The sequence below is a fragment of the Ranitomeya variabilis genome, chromosome 1 (genome assembly GCF_051348905.1).
Source record: "Ranitomeya variabilis isolate aRanVar5 chromosome 1, aRanVar5.hap1, whole genome shotgun sequence".
In the NCBI taxonomy this organism is placed as follows: Eukaryota; Metazoa; Chordata; class Amphibia; order Anura; family Dendrobatidae; genus Ranitomeya; species Ranitomeya variabilis.
The window spans coordinates 172,204,225-172,227,383 of NC_135232.1; the positions used below are offsets into that span (position 1 = coordinate 172,204,225).

At 43.1% G+C, this 23,159-nt stretch overlaps 1 protein-coding gene across 1 annotated transcript in view; it reads left to right on the plus strand.

The window, feature by feature from the left end:
- The window catches only part of LVRN (laeverin), a 228,735-nt gene extending 206,986 nt beyond the window's left edge, over window positions 1–21,749 (plus strand). Inside the window, exon 20 of the mRNA XM_077290673.1 lies at window positions 21,437–21,749. Within this exon, the coding sequence (XP_077146788.1) occupies window positions 21,437–21,595 (159 nt within the window). The 3' untranslated portion in view covers window positions 21,596–21,749. The remainder of the gene's footprint in view (window positions 1–21,436) is intronic.
- Window positions 21,750–23,159: the final 1,410 nt, after the last annotated feature.

Genomic DNA, 23,159 nt, shown 5'->3' on the forward strand with positions numbered 1-23,159 from the left:
GGTCCGATGGGTGTCGCGGTCCGGCGCCTCCTATCTTCATCAGATTACATCCTCTTCTTGTCTTCACGCTGCGGCTCCGGCGCAGGCGTACTTTGTCTGCCCTGTTGAGGGCAGAGCAAAGTACTGCAGTGCGCAGGCGCCGGGCCTCTCTGACCTTTCCCTGCACCTGCACACTGCAGTACTTTGCACTGCCCTCAACAGGGCAGACAAAGTACGCCTGCGCCGGAGGTGCAGCGTGAAAACAAGAAGAGGACGTCATCGTAAGAAGATGGGAGGTCCCGGACCGTGACGCCCACCGCAGTGGGACCGCCCCTGGGTGAGTATAATCTAACCTCTTTTTCTCATCTTTTAGGATGAAAACAGCATTGAGCATGCATTTCACTTGTTAAAGACTAAACTTCAGACAAAAAGGCTCACAAACAAACAGCAACTGAAAACCACTGCAGTGAAGGCCTGGCAGAGGATCAAAAAGGAGGAAACACAGTGTCTGGTGATGTCCATGAGTTCAAGACTACAGGCAGTCATTGCCAACAAAGGGTTTTCAACCAAGTACTAGAAATGAACATTTTATTTAAAATTAAATTATTTAATCTGTCCAATTACTTTGGGTCCCTTTAAAAACAGGGTGGCACATGTTAAGGAGCTGAAACTCCTAAACCCTTCATCCAATTTTAATGTGGATACCCTCAAATGAAAGCTGAAAGTCTGAACTTCAACTGCATCTGAATTGTTTTGTTTAAAATTCATTGTGGTAATGTCTGTAACCAAAATTAGAAAAATGTTGTCTCTGTCCAAATATATATGGACTTAACTGTATAATGCTGCACAAAGGTTGATTATGGCCCCATAAGGTGCTCCATAGAAAATGTGCCCCATATAATGCTGCACAAAGGTTGATTATGGCCCCATAAGATGCTCCATAGAAACATTTGCCCCATATAATGCTGCACAAAGGTTGATTATGGCCCCATAAGATGCTCCATAGAAAATGTGCCCCATATAATGCTGCACAAAGGTTGATTATGGCCCCATAAGATGCTCCATAGAAACATTTGCCCCATATAATGCTGCACAAAGGTTGATTATGGCCCCATAAGATGCTCCATAGAAAATGTGCCCCATATAATGCTGCTAAATGGTTGATTATGGCCCCATAAGATGCTCCATAGAAACATTTGCCCCATGTAATGCTGTATAATGGTTGATTATGGCCCCATAAGATGCTCCATAGAAAATGTGCTCCATATAATGCTGCATAAAGGTTAATAATAGCCCCATAAGTTGCTCCATAGAAAATGTGCCCCATATAATGCTGCATAATGGTTGATTATGGCCCCATAAGATGCTCCATAGAAACATTTGCCTTATATAATGCTGCATAAAGGTTAATAATGGCCCAATATAATGCTGCATAATGGTTGATCATGGCCCCATAAGATGCTCCATAGAAACATGCGCCCCATATGTTGCTGCTGCGATAAAAAATGACACACTCACCTCTTGTTCTGAGCAAGCCCCCAGCACTTGCGATATTCACCTGTCCCTGTTCCACCGCCGGGTGCTGCTCCGTCTTCCGCGTCCTCTGCAGTGACTGTGTGTTCAGGCAGAGGGCGACGCGCACACTAAATACGTCATCGCACCCTCTGACCTGAATGTCACAGGCAGAGGACACGGAAGACGGAGTGGCGCGATGCAGTGGAACGGGGACAGGTGACTATCGCATAATGCTCACCCTCCCCCGTTATACTCACCTGCTCCCGGCGTGGTCCCTGCTTCTCACTGACAGATGGTCTCCGGGTGCCAGCAGCTTCTTCCTATGTTCAGCGGTCACATCGTACCGCTCATTACAGTAATGAATATATGGCTCCACCCCTATGGGAGTGGAGTCGCGTCCATATTCATTACTGTAATGAGCGGTACCACGTGACTGCTGAATACAGGAAGAAGCTGCCAGCGCTGGAGAAGCAGGGACATGCAGAGACACACGCCGGGAGCAGGTGAGCATGATATGACCCGCTAGTGGTACTGTGCAAGGGCCCAGTACCACCAGCGGGTGCCATATTGGAATACCCATCACTTGGGTATTCCAATATGGCGGTCGGCTACTTCCGGCATGGTGGATTGTGGTAGCGACACAATCGCGGGAAGCTGTAACAGAGCGGATTGGCAATTATATATATATACAATATTTATACAGTGGGCGCGGAAAGTATTCAGACCCCTTTAAATTTTTCAGTCTTTGTTTCATTGCAGCCATTTGGTAAATTCAAAAAGTTCATTTTTTTTCTCATTAATGTACACTCTGCACCCCATCTTGACTTAAAAAAAAAAAAAAAAAATGTAGACATTTTTGTAAATTTATTGCAAAAGAAAAACTGAAATATCCCATGGTCATAAGTATTCAGACCCTTTGCTCAGTATTGAGTAGAAGCACCTTTTTGAGCTAGTATAGCCATGAGTCTTCTTGGGAATGATGCAACAAGTTTTTCACACCTGAATTTGGGGATCATCTGCTATTCTTCCTTGCAGATCTTCTCCACTCCAGTTACGTCAGGTTGGATGGAGAACGTTGGTGGACAGCCATTTTCAGATCTCTCCAGAGATGCTCAATTGGGTTTAGAACAGGGCTCTGGCTGGGCCAGTCAAGAATGGTCACAAAGTTGTTCTGAAGCCACTCCTTTGTTATTTTAGCTGTGTGCTTAGGGTCATTGTCTTGTTGGAAGGTGAACCTTTGGCCAAGTCTGAGGTCCGGAGCACTCTGGAAGAGGTTTTGATCCAGGATATCTCTGTACTTGGTCGTAGGGTTGAGCGACTTTTATTTTTATAGGATCGGGTCGGGTTTCACGAAACCCGACTTTCTCAAAAGTCGGGTCGAGAGAAATCGGCCGATCCTATAAAAAAGTCGGGGTCGGCCGAAACACGAAACCCAATGCAGTGCAATGGGATACTATGGTTCCCAGGGTCTGAAGGAGAGGAAACTCTCCTTCAGGCCCTGGGATCCATATTAATGTGTAAAATAAAGAATCAAAATAAAAAATATTGATATACTCACCCTCGGACACGCCCTGGTACTATCCGGCAGCCTTCCTTCCTAAGAATGAGCGCGTGAATGACCTGCGGTGACGTCGCGGCTTGTGATTGGTCGCGAGCGGTCACATGGGCGGTCACGCGACCAATCACAAGCCGCGACGTCATCTAAGGTCCTTCACGCGCTCATTCTTAGGAAGGAAGGCTGCCGGAAAGAAGCAGGGCGCGTCCGAGGGTGAGTATATTCCTATTAGGTATATGCTCACCCTCGGACGGCTGATCCCGGCAGCAGATACGCGACGTGTCTACAGGCAGAGGAAGCCGGTCACATTAAAGGGGTTTTCCCACGAACGAAAGTTCATTTTAAAAATTTATAATAATAATAATAATCTTTATTTATATAGCGCCAACATATTCCGCAGTGCTTTACAGCTTAACAGTTTCATACACAACAGTCATCTAATATATAAAGCTGAATGTGTGTATGTGTGTATGTATGTATGTATGTCCGGGATTGGCATCTGAACCGTCGCAGCTACAGCCACAAAATTTTGCACAGTCACACGTCTGGACCCCGAGAGCGTCATAGGCTATGTTGTGAGGTGAAATTTTAACCCCGCGCTTTACAATTCACCAAACAATTTTGCCCCTATCTACATAATGGGGAAAAAGTGAAAGGAAAAGTGTTGGAGGCGTCGCAGCTACAGGCACAAAATTTTGCACAGTCACACGTCTGGACCCTGAGAGCGTCAAAGCTATGTTGTGAGGTGAATTTTAACCCCACGCTTTCCAATTCACCAAACAATTTTGCCCCTATCTACATAATGGGGAAAAAATGAAAGGAAAAGTGTTGGAGGCAAATTAACAGCTGCCAGATGTGAACAAGGGGGACTTAAAGAATGACAGCGATGGCACCAAAGAGTATATACTGTACAGTTGCTAAGGTGGGGCCCCGACATGGGATAATCACCACACCACCACGGGGATATGAACACACACACAAAATGCGCCACACACTACCACGTGCTCGAACACATATATCACCCTCAGCACACATTTCACCACACATACACCAATCTCGCCACATAAAAGTCGAAACACAAAAGTCGCCGCTCAAAACTCGCCATGCGCAAAACTCTCCACATGCAAAACTCGCCACACGTGCAAAACTCGCCACATGGAAAACTCGCCACACGCAAAACTTGCACACGCAGAAAAATTGCCACACGCAGAAAAATTGCCACATGCACAAAAGTTGCAACACATGCAAAAGTTGCCTCACACAAAACTTGCACATACTCAAAAGGCACCACACATAAAACTCGCCACGCGCAAAACTCGCCATGCGCAAAACTTGCTGCACACAACTTGCTACACTAACCTGTCACATGCAACTCGACACACAAAAAGTTGCTACACGCATGTCGCCACACAAAACTCATCTCACAAAAGTCCCTACATGCATGTCGCCACACGCAACTCAACACACACAACTTGACACACGAAACTCGCCCTAAAACACACACACAAGTCTGGTATTATCCTTCAAAAATAAAAATCTGATTAATAAGCAGACAAACTACAAGAGCAACAAATGTACCATATAGGAATCCGACAGCTGTCAGTCACCTGACCAGTCTATTATGTGTATGTGTGAGCTAATATATACTGCCAGGGGGTGGGCTTACTGTTGGCTGGGGATTTAACAGGCTGCCATTTTAGCTTACAAATACTGAGGTAAAAATACTGACCAAATAACGTGTGAACAAGGGCTAATACAGGAGGAGATGACATACAGATATATACTATATACAGGAGGAGATGACACACAGTTATATACTATTTACAGGGGAGATGACACACAGGTATTTACTATATACAGGAGGAGATGACACACAGATATATACTATATACAGGAGAGATGACACACAGGTATATACTATATAGAGGAGGAGATGACATACAGGTACATACTACATACAGGAGGAGATGACATACAGGTATATACTATATACAGGAGGAGATTACACACAGGTATATACTATATACAGGAGCAGATTACCTACAGGTATATAGTATATACAGGAGGAGATGACATACAGGTATATGCTATGTATAGGAGGAGATGACATACAGGTATATACTATATACAGGAGGAGATGACACACAGATATATACTATATATAGGTGAGATGACACACAGGTATATACTATATACAGGAGATTACATACAGGTATATCTAATATATAAAGCTGAATGTGTGTATGTATGTATGTGTGTATGTCCGGGATTGGCATCTGCACCGTCGCAGCTACAGCCACAAAATTTTGCACAGTCACACGTCTGGACCCCGAGAGCGTCATAGGCTATGTTGTGAGGTGAAATTTTAACCCCGCGCGTTCCAATTCACCAAACAATTTTGCCCCTATCTACATAATGGGGAAAAAGTGAAGGGAAAAGTGTTGGAGGAAAATTGACAGCTGCCAGATGTGAACAATGAGGACTTAAAGAATGAGAGCGATGGCGCCAAAGAGTATATACCGTACAGTTGCTAAGGTGGGGCCCCGACATGGGATACTCACCACACAAGGGGATATGAACACAAACACAAAATGCGCCACACACTGCCACGTGCTTGAACACATATACGACCCTCAGCACACATTTCACCACACACACACCAACCTCGCCACATAAAAGTCGAAACACAAAAGTCACCACTCAAAACTCGCAACGCGCAAAACTCGCTACATGCAAAACTCACCATATGCAAAACTAGGCTCACGCAAAACTCGCCACACGTGCAAAACTCACCTCATGGAAAACTCACCTCATGCAAAACTTGCACACACAGAAAAATTGCCACATGTGCAAAAGTTGCACCACATGCAAAAGTTTCCTCACACAAAACTTGCACATACTCAAAACGCACCACACATAAAACTCGCCACGCGCAAAACTCGCCATGCACAAATCTTGCTGCACACAACTTGCTACACTAACCTGTCACATGCAACTCGACACACAAAATGTTGCTACACGCATGTCGCCACACAAAACTCATCTCAGAAAAGTCGCTACATGCATGTCGCCACACGCAACTCAACACACACAACTTGACACATGAAACTCGCCCTAAAACACACACAAGTCTGGTATTATCCTTCAAAAATAAAAATCTGATTAATAAGCAGACAAACTACAAGAGCAACAAATGTACCATATAGGAAATACGGCAGCTGTCAGTCACATGACCTGTCTATTATGTGTATGTGTGAGCTAATATATACTGCCAGGGGGGAGGGCTTCCTGTTGGCTGGGGATTTATCAGGCTGCCAATAGCAACCAATCACAGCTCAGCTTCTATTTTGCTACAGTTAATTAACCTGAGCTCTGATTGGTTAATATAGGCAACAAAGACATTCTCAGTATAACAAATAATATGTTGTGAAATTCTTCTATTAGCTTAGTTTTTGCCTTTTAATAATTACATTTCTATCTATTTGTTTTGTGGTTTTTCTGTGCAGAATAAATTTTTGTTAACACATTCTATTTTGCTAACAGCAGTCATTAACCCGGGCGAAGCCGGGTAGTACAGCTAGTAAGTAATAACGTTAGCAATACAATAATTAAAGCAAAATAAGATGACCCTGCTCATGAGAGCTTACAATCAGGGCCGGCTTTTGGCACAGGCAGACCAGGCAGACGCCTGGGCCCCCCCCCCCTACAAAGGAGGCCCCCTGCATCTGCAACCCCTGTATGAAGTGCCCAGAGGGTGTTCAGCAGTGAATAATGCTGTGCATTGCTCTGTAGTCCCCGAGCGTCTCTCCCAAACCCCCCTTGAGAGCCCCTCAGTGCAGTGATTTACTCACTGTGGTCCCAGAGCTCTGTGCTGATTGCTGTAGGATCAGGTTTGACAGTCACATACAGCAGCCATCAGCATTGGCTCTGACCAGTCACTAAATCACTGCTTTTAATCTGACAGGGCGACCTGCTGTCACTACTGTTTGGATGACACAAGACAGGAATATTGTCTGCTGAATCAGGGCATTTATTATATAGAAATAAAAGAATTCCCACGTGAAATAATAAGGGTAAACCATACACATATATAGTACAGGTGTGCATAGGAATCAGTGTTTTTGGTGTATTTTTTTTGCAGCCAAAACCTGCTCTCTTGGCAGTAAAAACACTGCTTTCAAAGCACCCATTTTTTAGGGTATGTGCAGAGGATCCGGAAATGGCAGCCCTTTAGATGCAGCACATGTCCACTGCGTCCAAAGTGCTGCCATGTTTTGAACACAGGTGATTCCGCGTGTGTTCATTGATCTGTGTGGAATCCCTGCATCCTATACATTGCACGGGTGAGATTTCTCTTGCGGAGACTTGCGTCTACTCCATATAAATTGACATTCTGCAGCCTGGACAGACGCGCCCCATGTCCGTCTCTGCGGGTGAGGTGCGGATGTCAGTGCATGCATAGTAGAGATGGAATTTCTTGAAATCCCATACACTATACTGTAACATCTGGCCGCTGTGGGTTGGACGCTGTACAAGTACACAGCAGCCGACCCGCAGTGTTTACTGATTGTGGGCACACACCCTTAGGGTACCGTCACACATTGAAATTTCCATCGCTACGACGTTACGATTCATGACGTTCTAGCGATATCGTTACGATATCGCTGTGTCTGACACGCTACTGCGATCAGACACCCTGCTGAGAATCGTACGTCGTAGCAGATCGTTTGGAACTTTCTTTCGTCGCTTGATCACCCGCTGACATCGCTGGATCGTTGTGTGTGACAGCGATCCAGCGATGTCTTCGCTTGTAACCAGGGTAAACATCGGGTAACTAAGCGCAGGGCCGCGCTTAGTAACCCCGATGTTTACCCTGGTTACAAGCGTAAACGTAAAAAAACAAACCGTGCATACTCACCCGTCGGTGTCCTTCAGGTCCCTTGCCGTCTGCTTCCTGCTCTGACTAGTGCCGGCCGGAAAGTGAGAGCAGAGCGCAGCGGTGCTGCGATCTGCTCTCACTGTACGGCTGCACTCAGAGCAGGAAGCAGACGGCAAGGGACCTGAAGGACACCGATGGGTGAGTATGTACTGTTTGTTTTTTTACGTTTACGCTGGTAACCAGGGTAAACATCGGGTTACTAAGCGCGGCCCTGCGCTTAGTTACCCGATGTTTACCCTGGTTACCTGGGGACTTCGGCATCGCTCCAGCGCCGTGATTGCAACGTGTGACCGCAGTCTACGACGCTGGAGCGATGATTATACGACGCTGCGACGTCACGAATCGTGCCGTCGCAGCGATGAAAATTTCAATGTGTGACGGTACCCTTAGAGTTTTTGCTCTTTGTTTTTTACAGTATGCATTTTGTCTACAGTACATGTTTAATAAAGTTAGTTTTATTCACCAAAAACGCAGCGAAATACAACGTTGCAACATTTGCAGCATTTTTTTATCTTTTTCATTGCTTTCTATGGGTGAAAAAAAATGCTGAAAGCGACACGCTGCAGATTTAAAAAAGGCTGCCGTTGTGAAATTCAGTCAGGAGAAAATAAAAGGGTGTGTAGGAGATTTCTGAAAATTTCAGTTTTTGCTTGTGCTGTAAAATGCTGTAAACTTCTTATTTGCAGAAGAAAAAGCTGCAAAAATTATGCATATGAACATGGCGAAAAGCTGCTTTTCAAAGTGCCAGCAAAACATAGGAGATTTCCGAAATCTCCTGCAGGCGCTTGTTTGCTTTCTGACTGGATTTCAGAACTGTAGCGCTTTTTAAATCTGTAGCGTGTCACTTCTTTCAGTGTGTTTTCACCTGTAGAAAGCAATGAAAGAATTAACAAATTGCAGTGAAAAATGCCGTTGCAATATCTGCAGCTTTTTTAAGTGGTTTTGGTGAATTAAACTACTAGGTCTCGTTCACATGTTCAGTATTTCACATCAGTATTTGTAATGCAGAAACAGCAGTGGAACAATGAGGTTATGTGCACACGTTGCGGAATCTGCTGTGAATTTTTCCACGCAGATTCCTAAAAATCTGCAGGTAAAACGCCCTGCGTTTTACCTGCAGATTTACGGCGGAATTACCACGTTTTTTGTGCAGTTTTCAACAGTGTTTTTACACCTGCGGATTCTTATTATGGAGCAGGTGTAAAACGCTGCGGTATCTGCACAAAGAATTGACATGCTGCAGAAAATACAACGCAGCGTTTCTGAACGGTATTTTCCGCAGCATGGAATTTGTTTTCCATACGTTTACATGGTGCTGTACAACGCGTGGAAAACTGCTGCAGATCCACAGCAAAATCCACAGCCTGTGCACATACACTGAGAAACACGTCACCACTTCTGTATTTATCACCCTCCTGGTTTTGGCTTACACATACTGATGTGAAATACTGACCAAATACTGATCGTATGAATGTGGTCTTAAACATACTGTAGACAAAGCAAACATCCTCACTCCAAAAAAAAGCTGAAAAAAGTGTGAAGAACACCACAAAACAAGCTGAAAAACAGGTGTTTTGAACGCAACATTTTTACTGCTAATAGAAAAGGTTTTGGCTACTGAAAAAAATGCTGCATGTGAACATAGTCTTACTCTGAAACGCTATGTCTATCTGTGGTGTTACATAGGACTGCAGGTGACATCTACTAAATTATCTGTACTCAGAGCATTATCACTGTATTATCTGTGGTGTTAAAAAAAAATTAAGAGGTGCTTGGGCCCCCAATCTTTTCTGACCCTAGCAACATCCCTGCATACAGCTAATAGTGGCAGACCTGTTGGCCGATATAAGGCCCCTAAATATGGGGGCCACAGTGTGAGCACTGGCTCCAGGCCCCTCCACCAACTGTATCCGCATCCAGCTCATGTAATGTAACCTAAATGTTTGTGTGATTTTGCAATGTTAGCATTTGGGGCCCCACTTTAAATTTTTGCCTAGGGCCCCACTTTGTCTAAAACCGGCCCTGCTTACAATCTACAATGAGGTAGGGGAGATACAAAGTACAGGTATGTATTTACAATGATGTAATTACAATGATGGTCCAGCCATCTTCAGGGGGTGGCGGATAGATGGGGATAGTGAATGTGCTGCACACACACAAACATAAAATGACTTGGATTAGGGAACGTGATAGGCCGCTCTGAACAAATGTGTTTTGAGGGAGCGCCTAAAACTATGTAAATTGTGGATGGTCCTAATATCTTGGGGTAGAGCATTCCAGAGGATTGGCGCAGAGCGGGAGAGGTCTTGGAGTTGGGAGTGGGAGGTACGGATCAGTGCAGAGGTTAATCAAAAGTAATTTGCAGAGCGCAGAGGTCGGTTAGGCCGATAGACTGAAATGAGGGAGGAGATGTAAGGGGGTGCCGCACTGTGGAGAGCTTTGTGGGTGAGAACAAGTACTTTGAATTGTATCCTGTAATGAATTGGCAGCCAATGTAATGACTGGCAAAGAGCGGACGCGTCCGAGTAACGATTAGCCAGATGGACAACCCTGGCTGCTGCATTAAGAATAGACTGGAGAGGGGAAAGTCGAGTAAAAATTGACAGTGTCTGTCCGTGTACAGAGCATGCCACATCTCCTGGGCAGGGGAGGAAGCAAAAAATAATACTGACATTACAGCAGGGGATCACAGTGGATTCATTTTGTGAGGTAAAATATTTCAATGACTGTTTTAAATAAATAATTTAACCTCACAAAATGTATCTGCTGCAATCTCCTGCTGTAATGTCAGTATTGTCGTTTGCTTCCTCCCCTGCCCTGGAGCTGTGGTATGTTCTGTACACGGTCAGACACAGGGGTGAGTGTGTCTGACCATGCACAGAGCATACCACATCTCCTGGGCAGGGGAGGAAGCAAAAGATAATACTGACATTACAGCACGGGATCACAGTGTATTCATTTTGTGAGGTAAAATATTTCAGTGACTGTTTTTAAAAAATATTTTACCTCACAAAATGAATCCACTGTGATCTCCTGCTGTAATATCAGTATTGTCTTTTGCTTCCTCTCCTGCCCAGGAGCTGTGGTATGTTCGGTACACGGTCAGACACAGACCATTTTTAAAATGAACTTTTGTTCGTGGGGAAACCCCTTTAAAAAGAAAAAATCAACGCCAACATGGCTCCTCCTAAAAAGTATGCCAATGACAATGAAAGGAAAGCAGCAAAGGTACAATGTCGAAGACAACAAAGGGCAAATGAGACTCTTGAAGAGCAACAGCATCGCTGGGACAAAAGCAATGCATATAAGCGTAGGCGTCAAGCACATGAGTCCCCTGATGCAAAAGTCATTTCTGTAGATTATCACAGGATGCCATTAGGCAACAACAGCGCCGCATGCCTGCCCCCATCGTGACATTACCGCCCTCCCCATATGATAGCATCGGGCCCCCATCTAGTATATATATATATATATATATATATATATATATATATATATACAGGTCCTTCTCAAAAAATTAGCATATAGTGTTAAATTTCATTATTTACCATAATGTAATGATTACAATTAAACTTTCATATATTATAGATTCATTATCCACCAACTGAAATTTGTCAGGTCTTTTATTGTTTTAATACTGATGATTTTGGCCTACAACTCCTGATAACCCAAAAAACCTGTCTCAATAAATTAGCATATTTCAACCGTCCAATCAAATAAAAGTGTTTTTTAATAACAAACAAAAAAAACATCAAATAATAATGTTCAGTTATGCACTCAATACTTGGTCGGGAATCCTTTGGCAGAAATGACTGCTTCAATGCGGCGTGGCATGGAGGCAATCAGCCTGTGACACTGCTGAGATGTTATGGAGGCCCAGGATGCTTCAATAGCGGCCTTAAGCTCATCCAGAGTGTTGGGTCTTGCGTCTCTCAACTTTCTCTTCACAATATCCCACAGATTCTCTATGGGGTTCAGGTCAGGAGAGTTGGCAGGCCAATTGAGCACAGTAATACCATGGTCAGTAAACCATTTACCAGTGGTTTTGGCACTGTGAGCAGGTGCCAGAAAGCATGAAGTGCTCCAAAATCTCCTGATAGCTAGCTGCATTGACCCTGCCCTTGATGAAACACAGTGGACCAACACCAGCAGCTGACATGGCACCCCACACCATCACTGACTGGGTACTTGACACTGGACTTCAGGCATTTTGGCATTTCCTTCTCCCCAGTCTTCCTCCAGACTCTGGCACCTTGATTTCCGAATGACATGCAAAATTTGCTTTCATCAGAAAAAAGTACTTGGGACCACTTAGCAACAGTCCAGTGCTGCTTCTCTGTAGCCCAGGTCAGGCGCTTCTGCCGCTGTTTATGGTTCAAAAGTGGCTTTACCTGGGGAATGCGGCACCTGTAGCCCATTTCCTGCACACGCCTGTGCACGGTGGCTCTGGATGTTTCCACACCAGACTCAGTCCACTGCTTCCTCAGGTTCCCCAAGGTCTGGAATCGGTCCTTCTCCACAATCTTCCTCAGGGTCTGGTCACCTCTTCTCGTTGTACAGCGTTTTCTGCCACATTGTTTCCTTCCAACAGACTTACCATTGAGGTGCCTTGATACAGCACTCTGGGAACAGCCTATTTGTTGAGAAATTTCTTTCTGGGTCTTACCCTCTTGCTTGAGGGTGTCAATGATGGCCTTCTTGACATCTGTCAGGTCGCTAGTCTTACCCATGATGGGGGTTTTGAGTAATGAACCAGGCAGGGAGTTTTTAAAAGCCTCAGGTATCTTTTGCATGTGTTTAGAGTTAATTAGTTGATTCAGAAGATTAGGGTAATAGGTCGTTTAGAGAACCTTTTCTTGATATGCTAATTTATTGAGACAGGTTTTTGGGGTTATCAGGAGTTGTAGGCCAAAATCATCAGTATTAAAACAATAAAAGACCTGACAAATTTCAGTTGGTGGATAATGAATCTATAATATATGAAAGTTTAATTGTAATCATTACATTATGGTAAATAATGAAATTTAACACTATATGCTAATTTTTTGAGAAGGACCTGTATATACATACAATACAGAGCAAAAGTTTGGACACACCTTCTCATTTAAAGATTTTTCTGTATTTTCATGACTATGAAAATTGTACATTCACACTGAAGGCATCAAAACTATGAATTAACACATGTGGAATTATATACTTAACAAAAAAGTGTGAAACAACTGAAATTATGTCTTATATTCTAGGTTCTTCAAAGTAGCCACCTTTGCTTTGATGACTGCTTTGCACACTCTTGGCATTCTCTTGATGAGTTTCAAGAGGTGTGTTAATTCATAGTTTTGATGCCTTCAGTGTGAATATATATATATACACACATACACACTGCTCAAACAAATAAATAGAACACTAAAATTCCACATCCTAGATATCACTGAATGAAATATTCCAGTTGTAAATCTTTGTTCATTGCATAGTGGAATGTGTTGAGAACAATAAAACCAACGTAAATCACAACTAATATCCCACGGAGGTCTGGAGTTGGAATGATGCTCAAAATCAAAGTGGAAAATGAAGTTACAGGCTGATCCAACTTCAGTGGAAATGCCAAGACAAGGAAATGATGCTTAGTAGTGTGTGGCCTCCATGTGCCTGTATGACCTCCCTATAATGTCTGGGCATGCTCCTGATGTGGCTGTGGATGGTCTCCTGAGGGATCTCCTCCCAGACCTGGAATAAAGCATCTACCAACTCCTGGACAGTCTGTGGTGCAACGGCACTTTGGTGGATGGTGTGAGACATCATGTCCCAGATGTGTTCAGTCGGATTCAAGTATGGGGAATGGGCGGGCCAGTCCATAGCTTCAATGCCTTCATCTTGCAGGAACTGATGACACACTCCAGCCACATGAGGTCTGGCATTGTCCTGCATTAAGAGCAACCCAGGGCCAACCGCACCAGCATATGGTCTCACAAGGGGTCTGAGGATCTCATCTCGGTACCTAATGGCATTCAGGCTACCTCTGGCGAGCATATGGAGGGCTTTGTGGCCCTCCAAAGAAATACCACCCCACACCATTACTGACCCACTGCCAAACCAGTCATGCTGAAGGATGTTGCAGGCAGATCGCTCTTCACAGCGTCTCCAGACTCTGTCACATCTGTCACATGTGCTCAGTGTGAACCTGCTTTCATCTGTGAAGAGCACAGGGTGCCAGTGGCGAATTTGCCAATCCTGGAGTTCTGTGGAAAATGCCAAGCGTCCTGCAAATTGTTGGGCTGTGAGCAGAACCCCCATCTGTGGACGTCGGGCACTCAGACCATCCTTATGGAGTCGGTTTCTAACCATTTTGTGCAGACGAATGCACATTTGTGGCCTGCTGGAGGTCATTTTGAAGGACTCTGGCAGTGCTCCTCCTGTTCCTGCTTGCACAAAGGCTGAGGTAGTGGCCCTGCTGCTGGGTGGTTGCCCTCCTACGGCCCCCTCCACATCTCCTGGTGTACTGGCCTGTCTCCTAGTAGTGCCTCCAGCCTCTGGACACTACGCTGACAGACACAGCATACCTTCTTGCCACAGCTGCACTATCTGAGCCACATGGGTGGGTTGTAGAGTCCATCTCATGCTGCCACGAGTGGAAAGCACAACCAACATTCAAAAGTGACCAAAACATCAGCCAGAAAGCATTGGTACTGAGATATGGTCTGTGGTCCCCACCTGCAGAACCTCTCCTTTATTGAGTGTGTGTTGATAATTGCCAATAATTTCCATCTGTTGTCTATTCCATTTGCACAACAGCATGTGAAATTGATTGTCAAACAGTGTTGCTTCCTAAGTTAACAGATCCATTCACAGAAATTTGATTTACTTGGAGTTATATTCTGTTGTTTAAGTGTTCCCTTTATATTTTTGGAGCAGTATATATATATATATATATATATATATATATATATATATATATATATATATATATATATATATATATATATATATATATATATATATACATATATATATATATCACAGTGGTCAAAATAAATAAAATAGTAAATCGAATTCCCCTCTGTCACCAGCTTAGTTAGATATTGGGGTTGAGGTTAGAATAGTTTTTTTTTATTTCAAAAGTTAAAAAAAAAGAATAACGATGTGGCTGCTAGTGTTGAGCGCAAGTGCTTGCTACTCGGGATTGCATCGATTGCTCGGTATGCACTGGGTATCGTGGATCTCCACATGCTTTTTCTTGGGTGCCTAAGCCTAACAGCCACGAAACATGCAGGGCAGGGGCTCGAGCATGTCACTCACGCATGTCACTTAACCCCTTCACCCCCAAGGGTGGTTTGCACGTTAATGACCGGGCCAATTTTTACAATTCTGACCACTGTCCCTTTATGAGGTTATAACTCTGGAACGCTTCAACGGATCCCAGTGATTCTGACACTATTTTCTCGTGACATATTGTACTTCATGATAGTGGTAAAAATTCTGTGATAGTACCTGTGTTTATTTGTGAAAAAAATGGAAATTTGGCGAAAATTTTGAAAATTTCGCAATTTTCCAACTTTGAATTTTTATGCAATTAAATCACAGAGATATGTCACACAATATACTTAATAAGTAACATTTCCCACATGTCTACTTTACATCAGCACAATTTTGGAACCAACATTTTTTTTTGTTAGGGAGTTATAAGAGTTAAAAGTTGACCAGCAATTTCTCATTTTTACAACACCATTTTTTTTTAGGGACCACATCTCATTTGAAGTCATTTTGAGGGGTCTATATGATAGAAAATACCCAAGTGTGACACCATTCTAAAAACTGCACCCCTCAAGGTGTTCAAAACCATATTCAAGAAGTTTATTAACCCTTCTGGTGCTTCACAGGAATTTTTGGAATGTTTAAATAAAAATGAACATTTAACTTTTTTTCACAAAAAATTTACTTCAGCTCCAATTTGTTTTATTTTACCAAGGGTAACAGGAGAAAATGGAACCCAAAAGTTGTTGAACAATTTGTCCTGAGTACGCCGATACCCCATATGTGGGGGTAAACCACTGTTTGGGCGCACGACAGAGCTCGGAAGCGAAGGAGCGCCATTTGACTTTTCAATGCAAAATTGACTGGAATTGAGATGGGACGCCATGTTGCGTTTGGGGAGCCCCTGATGTGCCTAAACATTGAAACCCCCCACAAGTGACACCATTTTGGAAAGTAGACCCCCTAAGGAACTTATCTAGAGGTGTGGTGAGCACTTTGACCCACCAAGTGCTTCACCGAAGTTTATAATGCAGAACCGTAAAAATAAAAAAATCATATTTTTTCACAAAAATTATCTTTTCACCCCCAATTTTTTATTTTCCCAAGGGTAAGAGAAGAAATTGGACCCCAAAAGTTGTTGTACAATTTGTCCTGAGTACGCTGATACCCCATATGTGGGGGTAAACCACTGTTTGGGCGCATGGGAGACCTTGGAAGGGAAGGAGCGCCGTTTGACTTTTCAATGCAAAATTGACAGGAATTGAGATGGGACGCCATGTTGCGTTTGGAGAGCCACTGATGTGCCTAAACATTGAAACCCCCCACAAGTGACACCATTTTGGAAAGTAGACCCCCTAAGGAACTTATCTAGATGTGTTTTGAGCGCTTTGACCCACCAAGGGCTTCACAGAAGTTTATAATGCAGAGCCATAAAAATAAAACAAACATTTTTTCCCACAAAAATTATTTTTTTAGCCCCCAGTTTTGTATTTTCCCGAGGGTAGCAGGAGAAATTGGACCCCAAAATTTGTTGTCCAAGTTGTCCTGAGTGCGATGATACACCATATGTGGGGAGAACCACTGTTTCGGCGCATGGGAGGGCTCGGAAAGGAAGGAGCGTCATTTGGAATGCAGACTTAGATGGAATGGTCTGCAGGTGTCACATTGCGTTTGCAGAGCCCCTAATGTACCTAAACAGTAGAAACCCCCCACAAGTGACACCATTTTGGAAAGTAGACCCCCTAAAGAACTTATCTAGATGTGTGGTGAGCGCTTTGACCCACCAAGGGCTTCACAGAAGTTTATAATGCAGAGCCGTAAAAATAAAACAAAAATTTTTTCCCACAAAAATTATTTTTTAGCCCCCAGTTTTGTATTTTCCCGAGGGTAACAGGAGAAATTGGACCCCAAAAGTTGTTGTCCAATTTGTCCTGAGTGCGCTGATACCCCATATGTGGGGGGGAACCACCGTTTGGACGCATGGAAGGGCTCGGAAGGGAAGGAGTGCCATTTGGAATGCAGACTTAGATGGAATGGTCTGCAGGCGTCACATTGCGTTTGCAGAGCCCCTAATGTACCTAAACAGTAGAAACCCCCCACAAGTGACACCATGTTGGAAAGTAGACCCCCCAAGGAACTTATCTAGATGTGTTGTAAGAACTTTGAACCCCCAAGTGTTTCACTACAGTTTATAACGCAGAGCCGTGAAAATAAAAAATCTTTTTTTTTTCCCACAAAAATTATTTTTTAGCCCCCAGTTTTGTATTTCCCCAGGGGTAACAGGAGAAATTGGACCCCAAAGGTTGTTGTCCTATTTGTCCTGAGTACGCTGATACCCCATATGTTGGGGTAAACCCCTGTTTGGGCACACGGGAGAGCTCGGAAGGGAAGGAGCACTGTTTTACTTTTTCAACGCAGAATTGGCTGGAATTGAGATCGGACGCCATGTCGCGTTTGGAGAGCCCCTGATGTGCCGAAACAGTGGAAAACCCCCAATTATAACTTAAACCCTAATCCAAACACACCCCTAACCCTAATCCCAACAGTAACCCTAACCACACCTCTAACCCTGACACACCCCTAACCCTAATCCCAACCCTATTCCCAACCGTAAATGTAATCTAAACCCTAACCGTAACTTTAGCCCCAACCCTAACCTTAACTTTAGCCCCAACCCTAACTGTAGCCTTAACCCTAGCCCCAATCCTTGCCCTAACCCTAGCCCTAACCCTAGCCCTAACCCTAGCCCCAACCCTAGCCCTAACCCTATCCCTAACCCTAGACCTAGCCCTAACCTTAGCCCTAACCCTAGCCCCAACCCTAACCCTAACCCTAGCCCTAACCCTAGCCCTAACCCTAGACCTAACCCTAACCCTAGCCCTAACCCTAGCCCCAACCCTAACCCTAACCCTAGCCCTAATGGGAAAATGGAAATAAATACATTTTTTTTATTTTTCCCTAACTAAGGGGGTGATGAAGGGGGGTTTGATTTACTTTTATAGCGAGTTTTTTAGCGGATTTTTATGATTGGCAGCCGTCACACACTGAAAGACGCTTTTTATTGCAAAAAATATTTTTTGCGTTACCACATTTTGAGAGCTATAAATTTTCCATATTTTGGTCCACAGAGTCATGTGAGGTCTTGTTTTTTGCGGGACGAGTTGACGTTTTTATTGGTAACATTTTTGGGCACGTCACATTTTTTGATTGCTTTTTATTCTGATTTTTGTGAAGCAGAATGACCAAAAACCAGCTATTCATGAATTTCTTTTGGGGGAGGCGTTTATACCTTTCCGCGTTTGGTAAAATTGATAAAGCAGTTTTATTCTTCGGGTCAGTACGATTACAGCGATACCTCATTTGTATCATTTTTTTATGTTTTGGCGCTTTTATATGATAAAAACTATTTTATGGAAAAAATAATTATTTTTGCATCGCTTTATTCTCAGGACTATAACTTTTTTATTTTTTTGCTGATCATGCTGTATGGCAGCTCGTTATTTGCGGGACAAGATGACGCTTTCAGCGGTACCATGGCTATTTATATCAGTCTTTTTGATCGCGTGTTATTCCACTTTTTGTTCGGCGGTATGATAATAAAGCGTTGTTTTTTGCCTCGTTTTTTTTTTTCTTACGGTGTTTACTGAAGGGGTTAACTAGTGGGCCAGCTTTATAGGTCGGGTCGTTACGGACGCGGCGATACTAAATATGTGTACTTTTATTGTTTTTTTTTTATTATTTAGATAAAGAAATGTATTTATGGGAATAATATATATATTTTTTTTTCATTATTTTGGAATATTTTATTTTATTTTTTTTTTTTTTTTTTTTTTTACACATTTGGAAAAATTTTTTTTTACTTTTTTACTTTGCCCCAGGGGGGGACAATACAGATCGGTGATCTGCCAGTTTGCATAGCACTCTGACAGATCACCGATCTGAGAGAAGTGCAGGCTGCTTCACAGTGCCTGCTCTGAGCAGGCTGCTGTGAAGCCACCTCCCTCCCTGCAGGACCCGGATCCGCGGCCATCTTGGATCCGGGTCTGGAGCAGGCAGGGAGGGAGGTAAGACCCTCGCAACAACGCGATCACATCGCGTTGCTGCGGGGGGCTCAGGGAAGCCCGCAGGGAGCCCCCTCCCTGCGCGATGCTTCCCTGCACCGCCGGCACATCGCGATCATGTTTGATCGCGGTGTGCCGGGGATTAATGTGCCGGGAGCGGTCCGTGACCGCTCCTGGCACATAGTGCCGGATGTCAGCTGCGATAGGCAGCTGACACCCGGCCGCGATCGGCCGCGCTCCCCCCGTGAGCGCCGCCGATCGCGCTGGACGTACTATCCCGTCCATGGTCATGGGGGCCCACCCCACCTCGACGGGATAGTACGTCCGATGTCAGAAAGGGGTTAAGCACCTGCGATATTCGGTGCATACCCAAGCGCCCAATGGAAACTGGAGTAGCGAGCACTTGTGCTCAAAACAAGTGACGACATATTCTATATGATGATGCAATGTTATCAAATTCTGTGTTGTATCTGTGGGTTCAAAATGCTCACTATACCCCTGGATAAAATTCTTGAGGATATGGTTTCCAAAATGATGTCACTTGTTGGAGGTTTCTACTGTTTAGGCGCATTAGGGGCTCTCCAAATGCAACATAGATCCACTAATTATTCCAGCAAATTTTACATTCAAAACGTCAAATGGCCCATCTTCCATTCGGAGCCCTGCCGTGCTTCCAAACAGTAGATTTCACCCACAAATAAGGTATCGGCTTATTCAGGAGAAATTGCACAACAAATTTTGGGGTCCATTTTCTACTGTTACCTTTGTAAAAGTAAAAAAGTTTGGGTCTAAAGTTAAGTAAATATTTTGTGAAAAAAAATAAATGTTCATTTTTTCCTTCCACGTTGCTTCAATTCCTGTGAAGCACCTGAAGGATTAATAAACTTTTTGAATGTGGCTTTAAGCACCTTGAGGGTGCAGTTTTTAGAATAGTGTCATTTTTTGGTACTGTCATATAGACGGCACTTCAAATGTAATGTGGTCCCTTAAAAAAAATTGTTTGGTAAATTTTGTTGGAAAAATGAGAAATCACTGTTCAACTTTTAACCCTTATAAATTCCTAACAAAAAAAAAATTGTTTCAAAAATTGTTCTGATGTAAAATAGACATGAGGAAAATGCTATTTATTAACTGTTTTGTGTGACATATCTCTCATATTTAAGGGAATAAGAATTAAAAGTTTGAAAATTGTGACATTTTCAAAATTTTCGCCAAATTTCACTGTTTTTCACAAATAAATGCAAGTCATATCAAATAAATTTTAGCACAATCATAAAGTACAATATGTCATGAAAAAAATCTCAGAATCAGTGGGATATGTTGAAGCATTCCAGAGTTATAACCACATAAAGAGACATTGGTCAGAATTGTGAAATTTGGCTTGGTCATTAAGGTCAAAATTGGCTCGGTCGTTAAGGGGTTAAACAAGGTTATACTAACCTGATTTTGTTGTGTATACACAACATTTCAATCATTCATAAATGCAGCTGCTGCACGTCCAATGGGTTATCAGGCTGAGAAAACACAGATAAGGAGGATTTGTGGATTAATATGCGCTGCTGGCATCCCTTAGGGTATGTTTCCACGGTAAGTAAACGCTGCTTGTTTGACGCTGCAGCGTCAAACACGCAGCGTCCAGATGTTCCAGCATAGTGGAGGGGATTTTATGAAATCCCGTCTCCACTATGCGTGGAAACCCGCACGCGGCGGCCCTGCGACTCCGGACATGCTGCGCGTCTTTTCAGATCGCAGCATGTCCGTACACCTTGCGGGGACGCAGCGTCCCCGCAAGGCATATCACAGGGCCCTATGGCAAGGGGTGCAATGATCCCGGATGTGTACTGTACACATCCGGCATGATCGCGTCCCAGGAAGGGGGCGGGGCTTAGCGCCGAGCGGCTTCGCCGCTGCGGCGATACCGCCGCCCCTCCGGACCGTGGAGCCATACCCTTATAATAAATCCAAATCCAGACCGAAAGTGCATGCTGTTATTTTCATTTCGTCAACGCGTTTCAAAGTACTTTAGACGACTTCATCAGGACAAGAAAAGCATCATGTATAATTGGCATAGTCGCATAAACAATTCTTTGATACATTTTTTGTACATCTTATTTCTTTTCTTTTGGTTTTATATTTCAGTTGGAGTTATTCATCACAACTACAATGGATGAAAGCAGTAGAGACATTGAACTTGAATGGCTGCAAACAAATAAGAAAACCCGGTTAGAGTGGATAAATGTTGTCAACACAAGAATTATTGACTGGCTACAGAGAAATACACTGGATTCGGATTTCTGAAATCTACCATTCATAATGCTTCATTTGAAATTTTGTAGCCTTTTTAAATATTTTTTATATATATTAAAGTTCCAATTATATTTTGTCTGGAAAGCAAAATTCTTGATATATATTTTTTTACATGTGGGGATATGAATAAAAATGTGCTGATTTACTATTTCTTGTAATATTCTTTTTTATTAAAATCAAGGAATCAAAATGCAGATCATTTACACCCTAAAAACACCCTGGGGCATAGCGAAGGGTTTCCTGGACCCCATGCACATGTATTTACATAAGATTGTGCAGCAGAAAATCTGCAGTAAAATACAGTAATCCCAATGTAGATAAGATCTTTAACCCCTTAAGCCCCGAGGGTGGTTTGCACGTTAATGACCGGGCCAATTTTTACAATTCTGACCACTGTCCCTTTATGAGGTTATAACTCTGGAACGCTTCAACGGATCTTGGCGATTCTGACATTGTTTTCTCGTGACATATTGTACTTCATGTTAGTGGTAAAATTTCTTCGATATAACTTGCGTTTATTTGTGAAAAAAACGAATATTTGGCGAAAATTTTGAAAATTTTGCAATTTTCCAACTTTGAATTTTTATGCCCTTAAATCACAGACATATGTCACACAAAATACTTAATAAATAACATTTCCCACATGTCTACTTTACATCAGCACAATTTTGGAACCAAAATTTTTTTTTGTGACGGAGTTATAAGGGTTAAAAGTTGACCAGCAATTTCTCATTTTTACAACACCATTTTTTTTTAGGGACCACATCTCATTTGAAGTCATTTTGACGGGTCTATATGATAGAAAATACCCAAGTGTGACACCATTCTAAAAACTGCACCCCTCAAGGTACTCAAAACCACTTTCAAGAAGTTTATTAACCCTTCAGGTGTTTCACAGGAATTTTTGGAATGTTTAAATAAAAATGAACATTTAACTTTTTTTCACACAAAATTTATTTCAGCTCCAATTTGTTTTATTTTACCAAGGGTAACAGGAGAAATTAGACCCCAAAAGTTGTTGTACAATTTGTCCTGAGTACGCTGATACCCCACATGTGGGGGTAAACCACAGTTTGGGCGCATGGCAGAGCTTGGAAGCAAAGGAGCGCCATTTGACTTTTCAATGCAAAATTGACTGGAATTGAGATGGGACGCCATGTTGCATTTGGAGAGCCCCTGATGTGCCTAAACATTGAAACCCCCCATAAGTGACACCATTTTGGAAAGTAGACCCCCTAAGGAACTTATCTAGATGTGTGGTGAGCACTTTGACCCAACAAGTGCTTTACAGAAGTTTATAATGCAGAGCCGTAAAAATAAAAAATCATATTTTTTCACAAAAATTATCTTTTCACCCCCAATTTTTTATTTTCCCAAGGGTGAGAGAAGAAATTGGACCCCAAAAATTGTTGTGCAATTTGTCCTGAGTACGCTGATACCCCATATGTGGGTGTAAACCATTGTTTGGGCGCAGGGCAGAGCTCGGAAGGGAAGGAGCGCCATTTGACTTTTCAATGCAAAATTGACTGGAATTGAGATGGGACGCCATGTTGCA